The sequence below is a fragment of the Girardinichthys multiradiatus genome, chromosome 23 (genome assembly GCF_021462225.1).
Source record: "Girardinichthys multiradiatus isolate DD_20200921_A chromosome 23, DD_fGirMul_XY1, whole genome shotgun sequence".
Taxonomy (NCBI): Eukaryota; Metazoa; Chordata; class Actinopteri; order Cyprinodontiformes; family Goodeidae; genus Girardinichthys; species Girardinichthys multiradiatus.
The window spans coordinates 38,117,638-38,138,794 of record NC_061815.1 but is presented as its reverse complement, the minus strand read 5'-3'; the positions used below and the strand labels follow the sequence as shown (position 1 = coordinate 38,138,794).

Genomic DNA, 21,157 nt, shown 5'->3' with positions numbered 1-21,157 from the left:
GGTAAAACTGACAAAATCTGTAAGAGGGTAAGTAGTTTTTTCACAGGAGTTTTGTCTCTGGAAAATATGAATGTAAGAACTTTTCTGATTTTCTGATCTGATTTTAAACCAGATATGTTTGATTTTTTATAATCTGTTAAGAACAGGTGGTAATGACGATAGCTACGGTACATAACCTTTTTCAAATGCAATTAGCATTTAGGTAAACAACTATTTAAGGATTCTTTCAGAAAACCAGGACTATGGAAAGGCACATTTATTTTTACATATTATAATTATGTAGAAATAAATGTAGACTAAAGTAAGAGAAGATACATTTCTTAAAATGTCCTCTAAAAGTACAATGTGACATTACTGAACAAAAAGGCATGGCAAAATGGAAGTAGTGTCATCAAGAATAATGTGCAACAAAGGAAAGTTTTAAAACCTAAGATTCCTTTTCAAGTTCAATTTATTTAATTATCAACAGAAATTCATCAGATTTTTACATTATCAATAATGATCAGATGTGTATTTCTTCATGTTTAGGAGCTGAATTAGTCCAGAGCCTTTACTTTTAATTGTTTTTTGAGTCAATTATTCCCAACGCAAAAACTTAATCTACCTAATTTCCATGTAGTCATATTATAAACATAGGTAATGATGTGAAAAAATCATTCTGAAATTACTCCATCAATCTAATTAGCAGACTGATTGCTGTAAAAGAGGGTCAGATGTGATTGCAATCATTATCTTCTTGTGTTAGCAGTAGTTACCTCAAAAGAAACCATTATTGCTTTGTCTTAAACTGTTATAGAAGATTACTCCTAATTATCTTGAACCTGAAAGAACAGTTTTCTGTCTTTCAACATTCGTTTGGCATAGTTCCTGAGGAGTTTACTTTAGAATCGCATTATATCCTGTCGCTGATTCAACATTAGCACCATGTGGGTCTGAGTGAATCTCAAACAGCTTTGTTACATGAAATGCAACAAAGAGACCCCTCTCTCCAAGAAAAACATCAAGGACAGACTGAAATCCTACAGGAAGCCCATGATAGCCAATAGACTGGTGAAAAGTTATTTTCTCTGCTGAATCCTCAGCCAATTTATTTGGGACATCTGGAAAATCATTTATCTGGGGAAAAAGGTGAGCACAAAAAGTCCTGTGTCATTCCAGTAGTGAAGCATCCTGATATAATCCATGTGTGGGTTGCTTCTCATCCTAGGAAGTGGGTTTATGCACATTTTTTTCCAAGAATGCACACATGCACTCTTGGAAAGAGTGGGATCAAAACGTCTTTCAAAAACAACTTCTTTCAGCAATTCAGACACAGCTTAGTGGTGATTTGTGGATTTCCCAGCATGATGGAGAACTGTGTTTTAAGAAAAAGGGTTAATTAAGCTCATAATAAAAGGAAATATTGAACCTGAAGTCAGGGAACTACCCTGAAATTACATAACTTTTTAATTTTTTTATACTACACAGTAGAACCATGAAAAAATTATCTTTAAAACTTCTCATATTTTAAGTTAGTTTTAATTACTGCATTTATATCTATTTCTGTAATGCAACAATAAATATATACATAGAGTCTTTTAGAGAATATTTAATTTCTTTCTTTACATTCAGATGTTTACGCAAAGATATTTATACCCAACAACAATTTGGCAAAGCCCAGATTATCACGCCATGAGAGAGGAGGAAGCCATAATGCCAAAGCAACATAAAAAGGCAGATTACAGCTTTTAAGTGCACCTAGGGGCAAATAGCTTAATGTCTGGAGACTAGTGGTCTGCCCAATCTGAAAAAAAAAGTGTCTGGCCATTATGACCATTATTACATTCAAAGGAAAAGGGTTGAAGCTTGGAAGTCTGAGAACATCCATCCCAACTGTGAAGTACAGGGGTGGCAATTGTGGAAAAGTATTGCTGCAGGAGGGACTGTTGCACTTCACAAAATAGATGGTATAATGAAGAAATAAAATTATGAGAAAATATTGAAGCAACATCCCAAGACTTCAGCCAGGAATTTAAAGCTTGATCCAGATGGGCCTGAATGAGCCTGGGCATACACCCAAATTAGTTACAAAGTGGTTCCAGAATAATGAAGCCAGTATTTTGACATGACCATCACAAAGCCCTGAACTTTTCACATAGAAAATTTGTGGATAAGCTGGAAAGGTGTTTGTGAGTAAGGTGGCCTACAAACCTGAATCAGTTCTGTAAGGAAGAATGGACAACATTTCCAGCAAACTATGGTGAGAAGCTTAAAGAAGGACACCAAAAACGTTTGACCGAGGTTTTACAGTTTTAACAACAATTCCACCAAATTATAAATTGCATGTAAACTTCTGAATTGGATTTTTTAAAATGACATAACTCTAAAATAACTCACTGTCTTTAATTTTCTGTCATTTAGCAAAAAATGGTAATGCTAACTAGCCTAAAACAGGAAAAGTTTGGTCTGATTTAATGTCAGGGCAGCGCAAAAAGAAAAGTATTTTTTAAATGGTTTATTAAAATATCTGATTTCAACTGTTTAAAAAAAAGACAACTGCAGGGGCTGCAGCTCATACTAAATATTGAGCAAAGAGACTAATATTGCATTAACAAAAATCCAATGAAACCATTTAATTGCAAACAAATAAAGCAGAGAATGCTGATGTTGTGGGGAGTCACAGAAAGCTAAAATAATGGATTAGGAAATTCAGTAACATAACATCAAAATGTCTGATCTTTGCTCCTGAATATTTACAAAAAGGACATAAAAAAAACAATATTTCCAGTCAGCTGCATTGTGGCAGCGAATGCATGTTGAGGCTGTGAGCAGCACAGACTTACTGGGGGAACAAAAGTGGACGTGAAAGCTCAATCACAGTGTAAATTGTACAACAGAGCAGAGAGTCGTCTTGGCAGTCACACTGGTGAGATGGGCAGGAGGGAGACAGGATCTGGAAAAGGAATGGCGCGCATTTATGTCTGTTTACCCACCACACTGCACATATAACATTCTGCATATGAGCTGCTAGTGAATTGGCAAAATAAAGCACGGGCAATTAAGAGGCGAATTTCTCCCACATTTGTATCATTCAAGCCTCTAAAAATAAAATTGTGCTGAAATGCAGCGTCCCAGTACTTTTTACAGCCATCCTCAAACAAGGCAATGTGCCACAGCCGCCATGAAGCCCTGCTACCTCAGGCACTTTGCTGGCAACAATCTAAAACAATGTTCTTCTGTTAGACTGCAATTCTTTCTACCTCTAGACTACTCCCCGAGTAGAAGGCATAATGCATCATCTTAGGCGGGAGTCTGTTGTGGCCTAATTTAACAGCCAGGGAGAAACACCGGTGGACATTGGCTTGCTAATGAATAAATGAGCCTGACAAGTAAATTCAGAAAAGATTACAGACTGAGGGGCAAGCCTCCCACAAGGTCCAGCTGTTTAGATAAGGCCTGTTGCCGCCTCAGAATGATAATATCCTTGATCTAAAGTGACGCAATAAAATCCAGTTGGATTATATTGTTTTATTCCTGCAGAAGAACAAAAGAACAAAAATGACCACGACAGGAAGATAGAATCATATCCTGATCAAATCTTGTGTCTTCCTCTGTTGTTGACATCTGAACACCAAGGGGGCTGCTGAGTATACACATGCTACGTGCAATAAATAAACAGAGGGGCAGACTTGGCCTTGGTAGGCAATACACCTGTGACCAGCAGAAAAGCAGCAGGAGCTGCCGTGTTCATTAAAGCAGCTGCTGCTGACAGTGAGGCCTTTAAGAGGCCATCAGGAGCGACAACTCTGCAGCTACCTTGGGACCAAAGAGGGGAAGGCATCAAGGTGAGTAATGCAATTTCAGCTTGAATAATGGAGCACTTTCCTCCAGTTTGACATTCATGAATTTCTCAGCCAGTTCTGCCATACAGCGCAACAGCACCTGCAATCTATTCAAAGTTCTCCAGGAAAAACTAGTTTATCCACAGGTTCACAATTACTCTGTGCACGACTGCTGGCCCAGAGATAATCTCACTGAAAGTGGTTCATGAATTAAAAATAGCAGCATGTGTATGAAATCTAATGTGATCATATATTTAGAAAACATAAAGTTTGGGTGATGGGAGTTGCATCTATCACCAGCACGTTGATAGTTGAAACGGCATTTTCTTCCAGTTAATACATATATATGCACAAGAAGACACACGCACACACACACACACACACACACACACACACACACACACACACACACACACACATAAGAAGCGTACCACCCAGACTGTTGCATGCCCAGAGTGAACCATGGGGGTGGATCAGTGATGGTTTGGGCTGCCATATCATGTCATTCCCTTGGCCCAATACTTGTGCTAGATGGGTGCGTCACTGCCAAGGACTACCAAACCATTCTTGAGGACCATGTGCATCCAATGGTTCAAACATTTTATCCTGAAGGCGGTGCCGTGTATCAGGATGACAATGCACCAATACACACAGCAAGACTGGTGAAAGATTGGTTTGATGAACATGAAAGTGAAGTTGAACATCTCCCATGGCCTGCACAGTCACCAGATCTAAATATTATTGAGCCACTTTGGGGTGTTTTGGAGGAGCGAGTCAGGAAACGTTTTCCTCCACCAGTATCACGTAGTGACCTGGCCACTATCCTGCAAGAAGAATGGCTTAAAATCCCTCTGACCACCGTGCAGGACTTGTTTATGTCATTCCCAAGACGAATTGACACTGTATTGGCTGCAAAAGGAGGCCCTACACCATACTAATAAATTATTGTGGTCTAAAACCAGGTGTTTCAGTTTCATTGTCCAACCCCTGTATGTATATACAGGCTGCTAAAGGTTCAACTTCCAGGAGGACAGCGACCCTAAACTTCTAAGCAGAAATTCCCTTTTTTCTTCCAGTCTTTGGGTGAATTTGCACAATTTAATTCTGATGTGGGTCATGTTTTTGAATGACAATAAAGTTTCTATTCTATTCTATTCTATTCTATTCTATTCTATTCTATTCTATTCTATTCTATTCTATTCTATTTTATTCTATTCTATTCTATTCTATGGTCTTTTCTGCTGGATTCACCAGTCAGATCTAATTTTCACAGACTTGCAGAGGTGAACTGGTAATAAAAGAGGATTAATTTACAAGGAGAAGGAATCCCCCAGTGAGACTCGAGGCCCACAACAATAATGAGGGCACAGCAAACAGAGGTTTACTGTAAGCCGGGAGAAAATGCAGAGAAATCTAATCTAGACTCAGAAGTGTTTCCTCAGTTGTGAAGAAGATGCATGCACTGCCATCCTGTCCTTTCCTCCTTTTCTTTCTGTCCCTTTCACACATATTCATTCAGGGGAAGAAAATGATGGCAGACTATCAGCCTTAGGCCTCTGTAACAACATGTTTGCAGGTAATTAAAAGGAGTTCCCAGGCGGTTATCAAATATGTTGAAATACAATGCACAGAGCAAATGATCTTTCTGTGGTTATTTAGAAAAAGCTGGGTGGGTGAGGTCAAGATGCTTTGGTGAACTGCAATGCAGCTGAGCGTGCATTGCTGTAGATGGGGATCAGTCTAATTGCAGCGCTACGGTCAAATCCCTGTGTAATCTTTGATATACATTGCAGTGTGTAGTACGTGTACATCTGTGTGACTTTTCGTGACTTAATACGATTCTGTAAATTAATCTATTTAATGAGTGTAAAAGAAATTACAGATGTGATTGTGAGTTGTATATCTCTAGAGTTTGAAAGTAATTTCTAAAGTGGAGAAGAAATTTTGTTTGATTGCTGTTTTTAGTCAAACAATTTCCATTAACATTCAAAACAGCTTCACCTGTTTGTTATCATCTGACCTGCCAATTTTCAGATTTGTCAACTTAAATTTGCATCACTGATTTGAAAACGTCCATCTCAGAGCTCTGATTAAACTTAAACTTGTTAGAATATCTCATTTTGAGTGGTGCATTGCAAAAGTCTTGAGGCCACTTTTATGATCCACACAAAGTAGCCCATGAATGCAAAGTCTAAGAAAAATTATGCATGTTTTTGATGTTGTTTTACAAACAGAAATTTGAGCAGTTTAGTGTGTATTTGCATTCACCCCCCCTTTACTTTTATACCCCAAAATAAAATCCAGTGCAACTGATTGCCTTCAAATTGCCTCATTGAGTCCACTTGTGTGTAATTTGATCTTGTTATAAAACAGAATGATGTAGAGAGCCAAGGATACAAAGAATGGCAGAAGAAAACATTAGGCCTCAGCAGTGTGAGTGCCTGGTGCAGCAACCTGTCACACAGTGTACCATCATTGAGGACAGTCACTGCTGGATTCCTTACCTTAGACAGCCTGCTTTGCGTGATGGTGGACCTGCAGCTGTAAATCATCATAGGAACTGTGCATGCCTTTACTTTCCAAACCTGTGACTGAAGTTAACATTTTTTTATTTCTATTCTTTTATAGGTTTAATTTTAGGACTGTTTTAAATGATTTTGTGCATAAAACTTGCCTAATATTTAGTTTTACTGTCCATTTATTTAGGATTTTATTGTAAGAAAATTTCCTTTATGGACTGTGTCGTTGCTTGGTTGCTGTATTGGTCTGTTTGTCTAATTTTAAAACATTATTTGTTACAAAGACATTGGTGCAGGTCTTAAATTCATCCATGGATGTATTTTTTCTGCTCCTCAAGCTCCTTTTCTGTTCCTCAAGGAATCCACATGCTTTTTCTTGGCCAATTGCTCAGACGGTATGATATTACAGTCGCTTTGTTGACTTACACCAAAAAGGCTATGTTTCATGGCTTCCTCTTGATAAGCTTACTGTGGATGTCAATATCTGTCTCCCTGCGTTGCACTTGTGACCTGTCCAGGATTCATCATGCCTTTCAGTAGAGACTCAAGCTCCCTGTTACTCTCTACTGCTGTTCAAGAAAACAGGAGAAGTGTTTTTATGTACTCAATAAAGCCCTCAAATATTTAGCAGGAGCTACATACACATTTGCATGTGACTAGGGTTAGGTTGTCCTAAATATCTTCAAGAGAGACCATGTTTGACTACAGCAGGTACTGTGACACTGATATGTGTGTTTTTGCATGCTGCTGATAACATTCAGTTACCATTTCACATTATTCAATAAGGCACACAGCTATATGCAGATGTAGTATAGATATTGAGACAGAAATTGTCATCACTATTGACCAACATGTTTCTTGAATCATGTCTCAACCTTTGGTTGCCCTACCTAGGTGTGAGGACTTTCAGAGAGGATTTCCTGCTGTGGACTATATGTATGTGTGTAAAGAAAATCTCTCGTAGCCGTAGGTGAAAAAAAGATGTTTGATATCAACTTGTCCACCTGAGGCCTTGCCAAACTTCCAGATTTAATGAACAGCGCAAAATGTTAAAAGCAAAGTTTCAAAATCAGGCAAATTTTTTGTTTTATCAAGATGTGAGAAAGATTTGAGATTTCTTTATGGAATGGAGCAATTGTAGCCTGCTCCTGGAAGCTGTCAGTCAGTTGTGTATAATAGCAGGAGGATGTGAGTTCCTGTAAATTCCCTTCCTCAACACTTTATAGTTTTTATTTAACAATCAAATAAATAAATAAAACATTTATTTAGAGATACGCGATTAACATTTGTGGCAGATTTCCAGTCTCAGTCTTTTTTGTAAACCTTTGATCTTCTGAAGATCTATGAAATAAGAAGACAAAGGAACAGCAAATAATTTTTTACAGGCTTGCTGCTGTTAATAATTACTTATATTAGGAGCAGAGTTGAAGTAAACAAACACTAACCATATCTCATTTTAAACTGCTGTTAGTATCCTGTTTTAGTAATTAGTGCAGTTAGCAACTCATATTACTAAAGCAGCTGTCTCCATGTATTTATTCTTGAAAATATAGACCCTAACCTTAACTTACTTTCCAAAAGGCTGACAACATTTCTAAATACAAGATGTTGCACAAAAACATGGAGGTGAAAAAGGATAAAACAGAACAACTTTGCTGTACTCTGTCAGCCTTCCTGTTATCTGCTAAAAGTCTTGTTAACTCTCAGATTCCTTCAGCCTGAATGAACTGCCGACATGTCACAGCATGTTGTGCAAAACACAGATTCCTTTTAAATAGTGTCTTACATCTTTGTGGTTCCTTTGATTTCACCTCACCAATAATGAAAATAACTAACATTGACCTCTCAAAAACACCCTGACCTGGTAGCATAGTATGGTGCATTCACTGGTTGGGAAAAGATTCGGGTTAAAAAATTAATATAAGTCCATGAAATAAGTAACACTGACTTTGAACAGTTAACGTCAACATTGTGCATACCAGTCTAAATAACTACAAATAAAAATATGCATAATATTATAGTAATATGGAATATTATCTTAGGAGTAGAAATAGAAGTTGCATTTTATCTTTAAAAGCATTTAGATCATGTTATAAATATGTATTGTTTAAATTCATTTTGTTACTTTACTTACTTTACTTTAAGTTAAACCACATTATTTTTATTCATTCTGATCCATGCCCAGATAATTATCGATAGATTTGTTCATTAACCATCCATGCAGTCATACATCAGATTTAGTTTAATCTCATATTGTCAAGTGTGTAAATGCTATTAAGAATACTTGATGGAGGTACTGAATTGCTCAGTAATTTAGAGCATTCAGAAATATATATGTCTGAGATTTTGGGGTTTTTATAATTTGAGTATGTTTCCTAACAGCAAAGACATCAAGAAAAAAATAAACTACCTCTGGGAACCACAGCAACCAACAGTGTGTCTACATCTCTGAACATGATTGAGAACGCTGATATAAGTTCTTTATTTAGGTTGAGTTCAGGTTTTCGGCTTCGCTAGTGTTTAAAACACAAAGACTGTACAGCTCCTCCCTGTGGCTTTGAATGACATACTGCCCTAATTCCATACATTTAAAGATGCAGTTCAAGATTAGCTGCTAAATCAATAAATACTGTGTAGGTGCTAGCTGCCAAAATTGAGCAAGAGAACCATCAATCAACTGTAGCAATCCATCTGTTAACCTTCAGGACGCTTGTGTTACGTTGAGCTGAAACAATGCTCTGAAAAAATGTTTGCTTTTTTACACGTAGATGTTTTGAATGGTTAAACAGTTTTATATGCCAGACAAAGATAACCTGAAGAAAGCCAAACAGCAGTTTTCAAATGATGATTTTATTTATTATGGGAAAAACAGTTTTCACACCAATCTGGGCATATGTGAAAAAGTAAATGTCCCACTTAAATCATGAATAAATGTTCGTTCGTTCGTCGTCTTATCCAGGACCGGGTCGCGGGGGCAGCAGATTCAGCAGAGACGCCCAGACGTCCCTCTCTCCAGACACCTCCTCCAGCTCCTCCAGGGGGAGCCCAAGGCGTTCCCAGGCCAGCCGAGAGACATAGTCCCTCCAGCGTGTCCTTGGCCGTCCCCTGGGCCTCCTCCCGGTGGGACGTGCCTGGAACACCTCCCGAGGAAGGCGTCCAGGAGGCATCCGGTATAGATGCCCGAGCCACCTCAACTGGCTCCTCTCAATGTGGAGGAGCAGCGGCTCTACTCTGAGCTCCTCCCGGATGGCCGAGCTCCTCACACTATCTCTAAGGGAGTACCCGGCCACCCTACGGAGGAAGCTCATTTCAGCCGCTTGTATCCGTGATCTCGTTCTTTCGGTCATGACCCAAAGTTCATGGCCATAGGTGAGTGTAGGAACGTAGACCGACCAGTAAATTGAGAGCTTTGCTTTTCGGCTCAGCTCTCTCTTCACCACAATGGACCGGCACAGCGCCCCCATTACTGTGGCAGCTGCACCGATCCGTCTGTCGATCTCCTGCTCCATTCTTCCCTCACTCGTGAACAAGACCCCGAGATACTTAAACTCCTCCACTTGAGGCAGGAACTCCCCTCCAACCTGAAGAGGACAAGCCACCCTTTTCCGGTCGAGTACCATGGCCTCGGACTTGGAGGAGCTGATCCTCATCCCAGCCGCTTCACACTCGGCTGCGAACCGCCACAGCGCATGCTGTAGGTCTTGGCTAGAGGGGGCCAGCAGGACCACGTCATCCGCAAAAAGAAGAGACGAAATCCACTGGTCCCCAAACCAGACCCCCTCCGGCCCTTGGCTGCGTCTAGAAATCCTGTCCATAAAAGTTATGAACAGGACCGGCGACAAAGGGCAGCCCTGCCGGAGTCCAACATGCACTGGGAACAGGTCCGACTTAGTGCCGGCAATGCGGACCAAACTCCTGCTCCGCTCGTACAGGGACCGGATGGCCCCTAATAAAGGGCCCCCGATTGCATACTCCTGGAGCACCCCCCACAGGGCATCACGAGGGACACAGTCGAATGCCTTCTCCAGGTCCACAAAACACATGTGAACCGGTTGGGCAAACTCCCATGAACCCTCGAGCACCCTGTAGAGGGTATAGAGCTGGTCCAGTGTTCCACGGCTGGGACGAAAACCACACTGTTCCTCCTGAAGCCGAGGTTCGACTATCGGTTGGACTCTCCTCTCCAATACCCTGGCGTAGGCCTTACCAGGGAGGCTGAGGAGTGTGATCCCCCTGTAGTTGGAACACACCCTCCGGTCCCCCTTCTTATAAAGGGGGACCACCACCCCAGTCTGCCAGTCCAGAGGCACTGTCCCCAACCGCCACGCAATGTTGAAGAGGCGTGTCAACCATGACAGCCCTACAACATCCAGACACTTGAATAAATGTGATTAACCATATTTTTCAGTTTGACTAACCAAACCTGGTTGCCCAATTACTGAATGGTCTATGAAATCATAATATTATTTAAATATGACTTGTCTGACAACATGAAGTAGGCTAAAACACATCATGCAACGTTCTAAAGACATTGAAGAATAGATGAGAAATATTATTGGCATCTATCAGTCTGAAAAGGGTAACAAAGCTATATCTGAGCCTTTAGGACTCAAGAGAACTACAGTTAGAGCCAACAAGTGGAGAAAACAAGGAACAGAGGTCAGTATTCCCAGGAGTGGAGGGCCTACCAAAAATACTCCACTGTAGGCCTCACTTACCTCATGATCAGTGTTCATGATTCATCAGTAAGAGAGAGACTGGGAATTAATGGCATCCATGGTAGATTTCCAGGGCCAAACTACTGCTGACCGGAGTGAACATCAAGGCCCGTCTTACATTTACAAAAAATTATCTCGGTGATCCCCACGATCAGCTGTGGACTGATAAGACTTTGTTGAAACTTTTTTGAAAGGTGTTCTGTTACATCCGTTGGACATCTAACCCTATTGTTTTCACTAAGGATGGTACAACCATTTTCCCATAGGGCCGGGTTGGTTTGGATAGCTTTTTTACTTAATTACTGAAAACATAATTTACCAATATTATCTTTGTTTGATATTAAAATTAGTTTGATTATTCGAAACGTTTAATTGTGACAAAAAGTAAAAACAGGAGAAATCTGTAAGGGAGCAAATACCATTTCAGAGCACCGCACTCTGTTTCCCTGTGTTTCAGGAAGTTTCCTTTCCCTCTGACATACAGGTGATTTTTTCATTATTTTTTCGAGGTGGATCCATCTTAGTCTCTGATGCAGAGACCAGACAATAAGCATCCCCCTCAAGGCCCCATTAAAGCAAAACCCAGGGTCTGCACGTTTGATATTCATCGCCCGGGCAACCTCTGCCATCAACACATTTTGAGCCACGTGAGAATGATCACAGCTTATTAAAGAGGAAATAATGACTGCTCTGCCTCCGGCATGAAATATTTAACAAGGACAAAGGAGATGGCTCAAAGGTGATTCATATCTGTGTTGAAAGGAGAGTGCGCAGACAATACCGTCCGTACAGGAAGTGCATGTGACCCTTTGCTAACCTGAGCTGAGTAGGTGCTCTCTGTGGCTGATTTTTTTACCTAACAGACTATGAATACGGTGGCAGAGGGTGTTTTGATTTAATGTTTATTAGCTATAACAATGATATTGGTATTAAAACAAGCGATTTCAAGGACACCACACACCCTTCTTCTCATCTCTTGACATTTACCGAGCACACAAAGCAGCCATATAAATTCAGCTTTAAAATGTCTGTTTTATTTTAAACCATCATTTCAGTTTAATCATTTCTCTTTCCAACCCAGCTCAGGATATAAACAGCATCAAATTCCTGGATGTGAGAATATTGATGTATTTTCCCTCCAACTTGGGCAAATTAGCTCTTTTGGCCTCTTGGGAAAAATCTGGGGAAAAGGAGGAGAGCGAAAATTGTTCTCCATCAAGCGTGATTGAATTGGATTTCACAAGATGAATTGCCAGGACAAGAGTTTATCCCAATTACATTGCCAAGAGGCTCTAGTCCTTCTGTGGCCACTCTGTTCAACAGCAATTAGGGTCAGCTTTTAGTTACCAGGTTCCTCCATTGTGAAAAGATGTTTACAATTTGAGCAGAAAGTAGATAAATGCATCAGTCCAACAGTCTGAAGAAGTTAAAGTGGTTTGTGGTCTGAGCCAAGAACTCACAAAATTACAGATCTGACAGCCAAAACATGAGAGGAGGAAAACACAGCTGTTACCCATAGCCTACACATCTTTTAATCTACTGGAGCACAGCACAGACCGCAGAGACCGCCCCTGATGTTTTGTGTGGAGGTCCGTTTTTCTCTCGCTTATATTTTTGTCTTTGATGAAACCTGAATGATTTTCAGGGGTGGAAACTCATAATGTCTTTCATCCGTGATCACATTTACCTCAGACAGAATGGCAATAAGGGTGTGTCTGGCATTTATGCTTCTTAGTCTTACCTTCCCCAGGCTAGGAGCCCACAGATATCTCAGACTGAAAACGCAGATGGCTAGAACCAGAAACACCACAGCCAGGACCAGAGCCACCCAGTGGTAGTTGTGAGACCTGGTTTTCTTCTGTTTTTCCTCCTCCACCTGCAAACAGCAACGGTTTATAATTTGTTTGTATAACCATGTTCAGGTACAGCTTAATAAATTAGAAATAATCAAAGAGTTGTTGTAGTGAGTTTTATCACTGAAATCAGAATCAGAATCAGCTTTATTGCCAAGTTCGTACATACAAACAAGGAATTTGACTCCGGTACACTTTGCTTTTTGGTTTTGTATTACAGAATATACATATTTACAATGTACAATATACACATATATAATAAAAAGGTGCATTAGCAACATCTGTATGCTGTGGCAGCTGGTTTTAGTAAACAGTGCTCTGTAGCGGCGGCCTGAAGGTAAAACTCTAAACAGTTTATGTGCAGGGTGTGTGGTGTCTGCAGAGATTTTAGCAACTCTTTTCTTGACCCTGGACCTGTATAAGTCCTGGATGGAGGGAAGGTCAGTCCTGATTATTCGTTGCAGTCTGGACCTGTCCTGTTTTGTGGATGAGACAAACCACACTGAGATGGATGAAGACAGGACAGACTGAATGATGGCAGTGTAGAAGATGACCAACAGCTCCTGTAGAAGGTTGAACTTCTTGAGTTGCCTCAGGAAGTACAGTCTCTCCTGGGCCTTCTTTCGAACAGTGTCTATGTGTGAAGACCATCTCAGGTCCTCAGAGATGGTGGTTCCTAAGAACCTGAAGTGGTCCACGGCCGATACAGTGTTGTTGAGGATGGTGAGGGGGGTGTATTGGGGTGGTGTTCTCCGAAAGTCCACCACCATTTCCACAGTCTTGAGTGGGTTGAGTTCAAGGTAGTTCTGACTGCACCAGTGGACCAGCTGATCCACCTGCTGTCTGTATGCAGACTCATCACTGTCCTGGATCAGTCCAATGACAGTGGTGTCATCTGCAAACTTAAGGAGTTTCACAGACGAGTCCGATGAGGTGCAGTCATTTGTGTACAGAGAGAAGAGGAGTGGGGATAGAACACACCCCTGGGGGGCACCAGTACTTATTGATCTGTTTCGGGAGAAGATGCTCCCCAGTCTCACCTGCTGCTGTCTGTTTGTCAGGAAACTGTTGATCCACTGACAGGTGGAGGCTGGGACGTTGAGCTGGGTGAGCTTCTGGTGGAGTATGTCTGGTATGATGGTGTTGAAGGCCGAGCTGAAGTCTACAAACAGGATCCTGGCGTACGTCCCTGGGTGGTCGAGGTGTTGCAGGATGAAGCGTAGACCTAAGTTAACAGCATCATCTGCCGACCTGTTTGCTTGGTAAGCAAATTGCAGGGGGTCCAGCAGGGGGCCTGTGATGTCTTTCAGGTGCTTCAACACCAGCCGCTCAAAGGATTTCATGACCACAGACATCAAGGCTACAGGCCTGTGGTCATTTAATCCTAGGATGGTGGGTTTCTTGGGCACCGGGATGATGGTGGATCGTTTGAGGCAGGAGGGACCTCATACGTCTCCAGTGACTTGTTGAAGATCCGGGCGAAGATCGGAGCGAGTTGATTTGCATCGGCTTTCAGGCATGATGGGGAGACGTTATCAGGTCCTCCAGCAGGTGAGCATCTGGCTCTGGTGAGGACTTAACAGTCTTCATCTTGCCTGGATTGTTGGTTCTGGTGTTTTTTATCTTTCTCCTGGCAACAATCCATAGTCTATCACTGAGGCTTAGGCCAGGCCAGTTTGCAGCCCAAGCAATCCCAGTGAAACCTTTGTCATTAAAGTAGGTATTGGTATGTTTGGCAGTGTGGACAAGTCCTGCTGGAATATAAAATCAGCATGTCCATAAAGCTTGTCAGCAGGGGGAAGCATGAAGAGCTCTAAAATTTGGTGGAAGACCGAAGACTTTAGACTTCATTAAATACGGTGGACCCACAGCAACAGATGACATAGCTTCCCAAATCAACACTGATTGGGGAAGCTTCACACTGGACTTCAAACAACTTGGATTCTGTAATTCTTCACTCCTCTTCTATTGGGTCTGACTTTGGATAACTAACCAAAAATCCAGTAGTTTCTCCTAAGCCCAGGTAAGATGCTTCTGACGTCTCTGGTTCATGTAAAGGCTTACAAAAATAAATGCAACAGTTGTAGCTCATGTCCTGGAAATATGCCGCAGTCCACACAAGGTGATTAGCCTGCTTCACAATGCTGTTCCTTGTGCACCTTTCTCTACCCCATGTTTTCTTCCACTAAACTTCCATTATTATACATGCATACAGCACCTTTGTGCTTAACCTGCCTCGGGGAGGATTACTGTCCGGTAGACAACTGTCAAATCAATAGTCTTCCCATGACTGGCCATTATATAACATCAACAATCTGATAATTAATCTGAATTAAAACATGTTGCTTTTATTTTTTTTTTTATAATTTTCTATGAATTTGGGGTTTACATAAGCTCAATAGAATGCTTGACATCTATCACACTGTGTGAGATGGATCTATTCAACATATGGGTTGTACTTTTTGAATGTAATTACTTAAATAAACTATCCAGTTAATTTATAATTAATTGAAATGAATCTGTATTGGATGTAGGAGCCCGTATTGTACCACCTTTATGTATATGTTTACAATCATGGCTTGGTTTTAAAGGAACCCTTACCTGGCTCATCTAAAATAAAAATTAGGTGAATGTCCAAAATGTATTTTTATCAAAACGACATTCTTTTAAAATGGAAATTGACAAAAAGGCTACCAATTAAATTTGCATTAAGTTTATTGTAGTATTTAGCTATTTTTATAGGTAAATATAAGGAAAAGGTCGCCTTTTATTTCCTGTAGCTGCTGACATTATCTCAGCTTTTTTTTTTTCATCTCTCATTGTTATCGTTACTTATTTTGGTTAAATCATTTTGTTTTATTCTTTTATTTATGATGGATGCATTTTTATTGGGATCAATGTTCTAGATAAACCTACTGACCTTATTTAATATCCTTTAAGGTCAGATTTACAGTTGGGGAGAAATTAGCCACCCCCCTGATGTTCAATTGTTTTTCTTCTGAGTGCTGATAAACAGCTATTTTAAACATCCCATGCATATTGTGGATGTGTACATTATTTTATTTTGCAGACAAAAACTAAGTTATTTTACAAAAACCAAGAACTACCAGGGGTCACAATTATTTGCCCTCCTGGTGCTGTCAGTTAATTGTGTCTCCCTTTTGCTGGATAACAACCTGCGGCCATTCAGTTTTGATCTTCTGGTGGCAGGTATTCACCAGCAGCTTAATATGTTTTTGGTTTTTGGAGGACAAACTAATGAACCAGACCCAGTTTTGCTGCTAATTGCTTTACATTTCCTTTCAAAATCCTCACAAAGCCTTTTTTCTTCATTAATCCTCCACCTTGACAAGATTTACAGATAAAGACTCACTGAAGTCATCACATTTCAGAGTGGGGACGATGTGTGTTGGGATATAGTCCCCTCCCTTCATTATCCAAATATAAGTACGGTCTCTAAGGCCAGAGAGCTCTGATTTTGTCTCATCTGACCGACGGAAATCCTTCCAGCATGCAGGCTCTCTCACCAGACTGTCCTTAACGTACTTCAATCTGGCCTGAAAGTGTCTCTTCTGCAAAAGTGAAGTTTTTCCACTTTTCCAGGAATGTAACCCTGCAGTACATTCCTGTGCAGAGCTCTTGTGATTTAGTTTGAGACAAAAATTCCTTCCTTTTAAAACAATTACATATTTATGGGGGATAATAATTTTTCCTCAACTGTACCTTATCATTTATTTTTAGGGTTCGATTCGATTCGATTTTAAACACACATTATTGTTTAATTTAATTTTTTTATCAGGCATGTGCTGACTGATTTAGTCTTAATACTTTTCAGTCCTGCCTTCCCTCAGTTTGTGCCAAAATTTTGTTTAGTCAGTTTGGATCTTTCTGCTTCTTCACACTCTTTATATTTGTTAATAAAAAGGCACCTTTTGTTTATTACTTAATTTTGTTGTGGCGAAAGCAGCATGAAGTTAACTTTTTCTGTCTGTTTGTGTATTTAATCAAGTAAAAAAACAATACAGTGAAATATTCCTATCACCAGACTGTTCTAGCTGAAACCTAATACCTGACTTACTGGAAACAACCTGAGTTCCTACTCGGGCATCAGTTTAAAATTCAATCTTGCAAAGTGTATTCACTATTACCAAAGACTATCTCATTCCATTTGTAGGTTCGGCATGTGGGTCACTCAACAAAGAAAGAAAACTTCCGCTGAAAAGGCCAGCAATGAGAGGGCCAAAGGAAAAAAAACACACAGCTACACGTGTCACAGAAAGGTTAACTTTATTAAACTTCTTTTCGGATTAAAACCCTGTGCTGCTGACAATTCCCCAAGCTTGAGGACACAAATTAATAAAGACAGTCTTTTGTTCCAGTGGAGCTCCAGCGGGGAGAAAATGAAAACTTCTCATTCACAGTGGACCACATCTGAAGGTCTCAGAGGAGAACAGAAAAGCAGATACGTGAACAAATGGAACCAAGTTCAATTAGCAAAATTGGTGTTGCTTATCTTTATGTCTTTAAATTGATGATAAAGCAGCTTTGTTTTTTTTTATTGTGGCTAAGCTTGTTAGAGTTGTTAAGCATATTGTAGATTGGCCAGAACATTTACATACTTGCTTTTAAATACAATACAGTGCTTTAAAAATATTTGTACTGCTTTAACTTTTTTTTTTTTTTTTTTACATTTTATCACTATAACATCACTAACTTTATTACATTTTCTTGGGGTTTCATGTGAATGTCTACCTTTTGCTGCAATTACAGCTTTTGCAGTATGTCAGCCCACCTTAAAGAAAGACTTAAAATGTAACCTGTTCTTTGTAAAAACCTTAAGCTCAATAAAACTGGATGCATGACTCAACTTAGATTTTTGCTTCAGATTGTCAATAGGATTTAGGTCTAGACTTTGACTGGACCAATCTAACATAAATATGCTTTAATCTACCGTATTTTCCGCACTATAAGGCGCACTTAAAAACCTTTAATTTTTTCAAAAAATGACAGTGCGCCTTGTAATCCGGAGCGCCTTATATATGGATCAATTGGTTAATTGGTTGATCCATACTGGTTGTACACGGCGCTCTGTCAAAATGTACAGCAAAATGGGTTTAAATCCCACTTCTGAAAGTCTCCTTTCCTATATCCTCACATGCAAGTCATTTTGAATAGAAGCGTATGCCAAATGCATAAACATAAACAAGAAAATACATCAAGGTTTGTGGTTTTAACATGACAAAATATGAAAATGTGTGTTTGGGAATACTTTCTGAATTAATGGTTATGTAATATATTAATGGCGTACAGTGAATTTAATTTTCAGATTTGAAATGCAGCAACCCTCTGACATTTAACTATTGCTTTTCCATATGATGAAACCTGGACGATTCTTCTTGGACAGCAGCCACAGAAATGTGAGGCACATTAAAGTATTGTTAATCATCAGGGCCTAATGAAAAACAGACATGTACCGTAGGAGCCAGAAATTCCATACTCACTGAATTTCTCAGCGAACGTAGGGGAAGAACAGAAAAATAAATAAAAAACAGTGGATGACATTCATTCTCATGTGGCAGGTTGCATAAGCAGTGGAAACATAACGGGAGGACAAACCTCTCGCTGGCTGCTCTTTGAATATCAAATGCCCAGTGAGACAGACGGTCGGTCAGACAGAAATAAAGACAGGGATAGAGCCGGAGTGAGCAGTCTGAGTGCACAGCACCTGCCAACTAGTGTTTAAAGGTTTAGGGGTTCAGAATCAGCCAGACAATTCCTCCTGAACTCTGGGAGGAAAAGTGCCCAGAGCTCTCCTGTTGTTATCACACCAAGAAAGAGCACTTTCTTAAAAAAACAACAGCAACAAACGCCCGGTCGCCTACATAACCAACAAGCTGAGGCTGTGGTTCACCCCAACAGGCCATACTCATACCCACATTTAAATCCCCGTGGTTGCTAAAATAGGCCACAGGTGATTTCTTATTTATAACCCTTTTGTGTCACTGAATATTCTTGGATTTGTACTTGGAGGAGCAGCGACCTTTTCTTTAAGGCACAATGAAACAATTAACTTTTCATACTCTTATATAAAGGAATAATATTGTGCTGATTTCTGTTGCTTTATTCAAGCTCTACAAGAAATCATAGAAAGAGGGTTTCAGAACAAAAAAAAATCCCCTTTGATCCTTCATTTCAAGTAGCAGAAACAGCGAAAAGTCCATAAAATGGTTTGGATTAGACAACAAAAGAGTGGAGATTAAGGTAAAAACCCCTGAAGGATTACCAGGACAACTTACATTTCTGTGAAATAAAAACCCAAGGGATAATTCTGTGAGATATCAAGATACCAAAAATCCAGACTACTAAAATATTCAACTTGAATCTTACAGTCCAGTTTCACTATTTTTTCCTATCTAATTTTCAAAGCACTACTCCTGCCACATGCCCCTGCTTTAATGAGCTTTAAAATATTAAAGCTCATTAACTAAGATTCAATAAAATATACATATAAAACATCTTCTTAAGTTCTCATTGCAGCTGATGAATCGGCTGCGATTAAACAACTGGAAAATTTGAAAATATACTCACATCTTTCCACACAACTTGCTGACTGATGGACTGACTGCTAGCCTCCATGATGCAAGCCCACAGGAGGAATCTTTCCGTTCCTCTTAGCTTTGGAAAATACCAACGCAATGCAAGGCAAAGAGTCCAGGCTTCATTTGACTGCTGTAATTTGGGAGAGTGCGGAAAAGGGAGGCAAGTTTGGGATAGAGTGGAATAACTGAAGGAGTTGTGATTGCCAATAAGGCAAAGCAGATGTCCCTCCTGCACGCCTGCTCCCATTTAAAAGGTGGTAAAGAAATTTCAGGCCGAATAAGTAACCCTCTGTTAAATAAATTACAAACTATTGTTGGATTATAATACTACAGAGGCTTACTAAAATCCCAGTGTCCTGGAAAACACAATGATTGAGCAGAAATAATTACAGTGGTTCCATAAAGTGTTCACAATAATGGTAAACAGGCAGGTTTTTATGATGTAAAAAAATTAAACCATGATACATCTTTTTCATATTATTTCCACCTCTAATGTGACATTACAGCTAAACAAAAAATAAGTGGTTATGTTAGAAGTTAACATGTAAAGAATGGAAAACCTGCAATAACCTGGTGCATACATTAAAACTGGAACTTTGTAAAACCACATTTTAACTAAATTTTATCATTCAATCTTCTTGAGTCTACACCTTCCCTCAATCAAAGTATTTCTGATTCACCTGAATTAATATTCAATCGCTCTAGCAAGATCTTTCTCAAATTTCCTCAGATCTGCATTTGCATCCTTTAGCTACTAAAGCTGACGTTAACAAATCAAATGCAAAGGATCTCGGAGCATCAAGGAGTCATTCAACAGGAAAGTACAAAGAATTTCACTGCATTTTCACTGCACTACACACACAAAAATGCAGTGAAATTCTTTGTACTTTCCTGCATTTCACTGCACACACAAAAATGCAGTGAAATGCAGGAAAGTACAAAGACTTTCACTGCATTTTTGTGTGTGTGCATATACACACAACATTACAACGTGAAAACAGTCTTAAAGAAGTGGAGAAAGTTTGGCAATGAGGGTGAATGGCAAGGGGAGCTGCCAAGATGGTGACAGCTCCATTGATGAGCCTGTAGCAATTTACAAAAAGTACTGGTTAGGTCCTACATGAGGCACCCAGGTCCTGTATCCTCCATATGTCTGGACTAACCTTTGGGCCACAATCTAAAACAGTATTTTGATTATACAAACAACAATGTACAGCATCAAAAGAACAGTTTATCCAGCTTAAAACATGACGGTGGCAGCATGTTGCTGTGAGGTTGTCATGATGTAGGGTTGTTTGGTTTTTGGTTTCGGGTTTCTTCTTATGTTTTTCACAGTTAATGTTTTGACTCGTTCTTTTGTTATTATTCTTCTTATATTTTGAATCATGCTTCTGTTATTTTGTTGGTCATGCGTTAGTTTTGTCGTCTTGTTCATGTTTTGTCAAGTTTGGTTTTCGGATCTGGTTATGCTTTAGCTTCATGTTTTTCTAGTTTGTTTATTAGAGTCTCTGTTTTTGCCGCAGCCACGTTTTGTTCTGTCTGTCAATTAAGTTTATTCGGCTCACCTTTCCAAGTTAATCTGTCCCCTTGCTCCACCTGGTTTTCACTCGATATATTCACACCGGCTCTGTTTGTCTTCGCGGAAAC

General features: G+C 39.8%; 1 protein-coding gene across 1 annotated transcript in view; it reads right to left on the bottom strand.

The window, feature by feature from the left end:
• Positions 1–19,684, bottom strand: part of tnmd (tenomodulin) — a 103,257-nt gene extending 83,573 nt beyond the window's left edge. Inside the window, exons 1-2 of the mRNA XM_047354033.1 lie at positions 19,500–19,684; positions 12,800–12,934 (exon numbers count right to left, since the gene is read on the bottom strand). Coding sequence (XP_047209989.1) covers positions 12,800–12,934; positions 19,500–19,547 — 183 coding nt within the window. The 5' untranslated portion in view covers positions 19,548–19,684. The remainder of the gene's footprint in view (positions 1–12,799; positions 12,935–19,499) is intronic.
• Between the last annotated feature and the right edge of the window lie 1,473 nt (positions 19,685–21,157).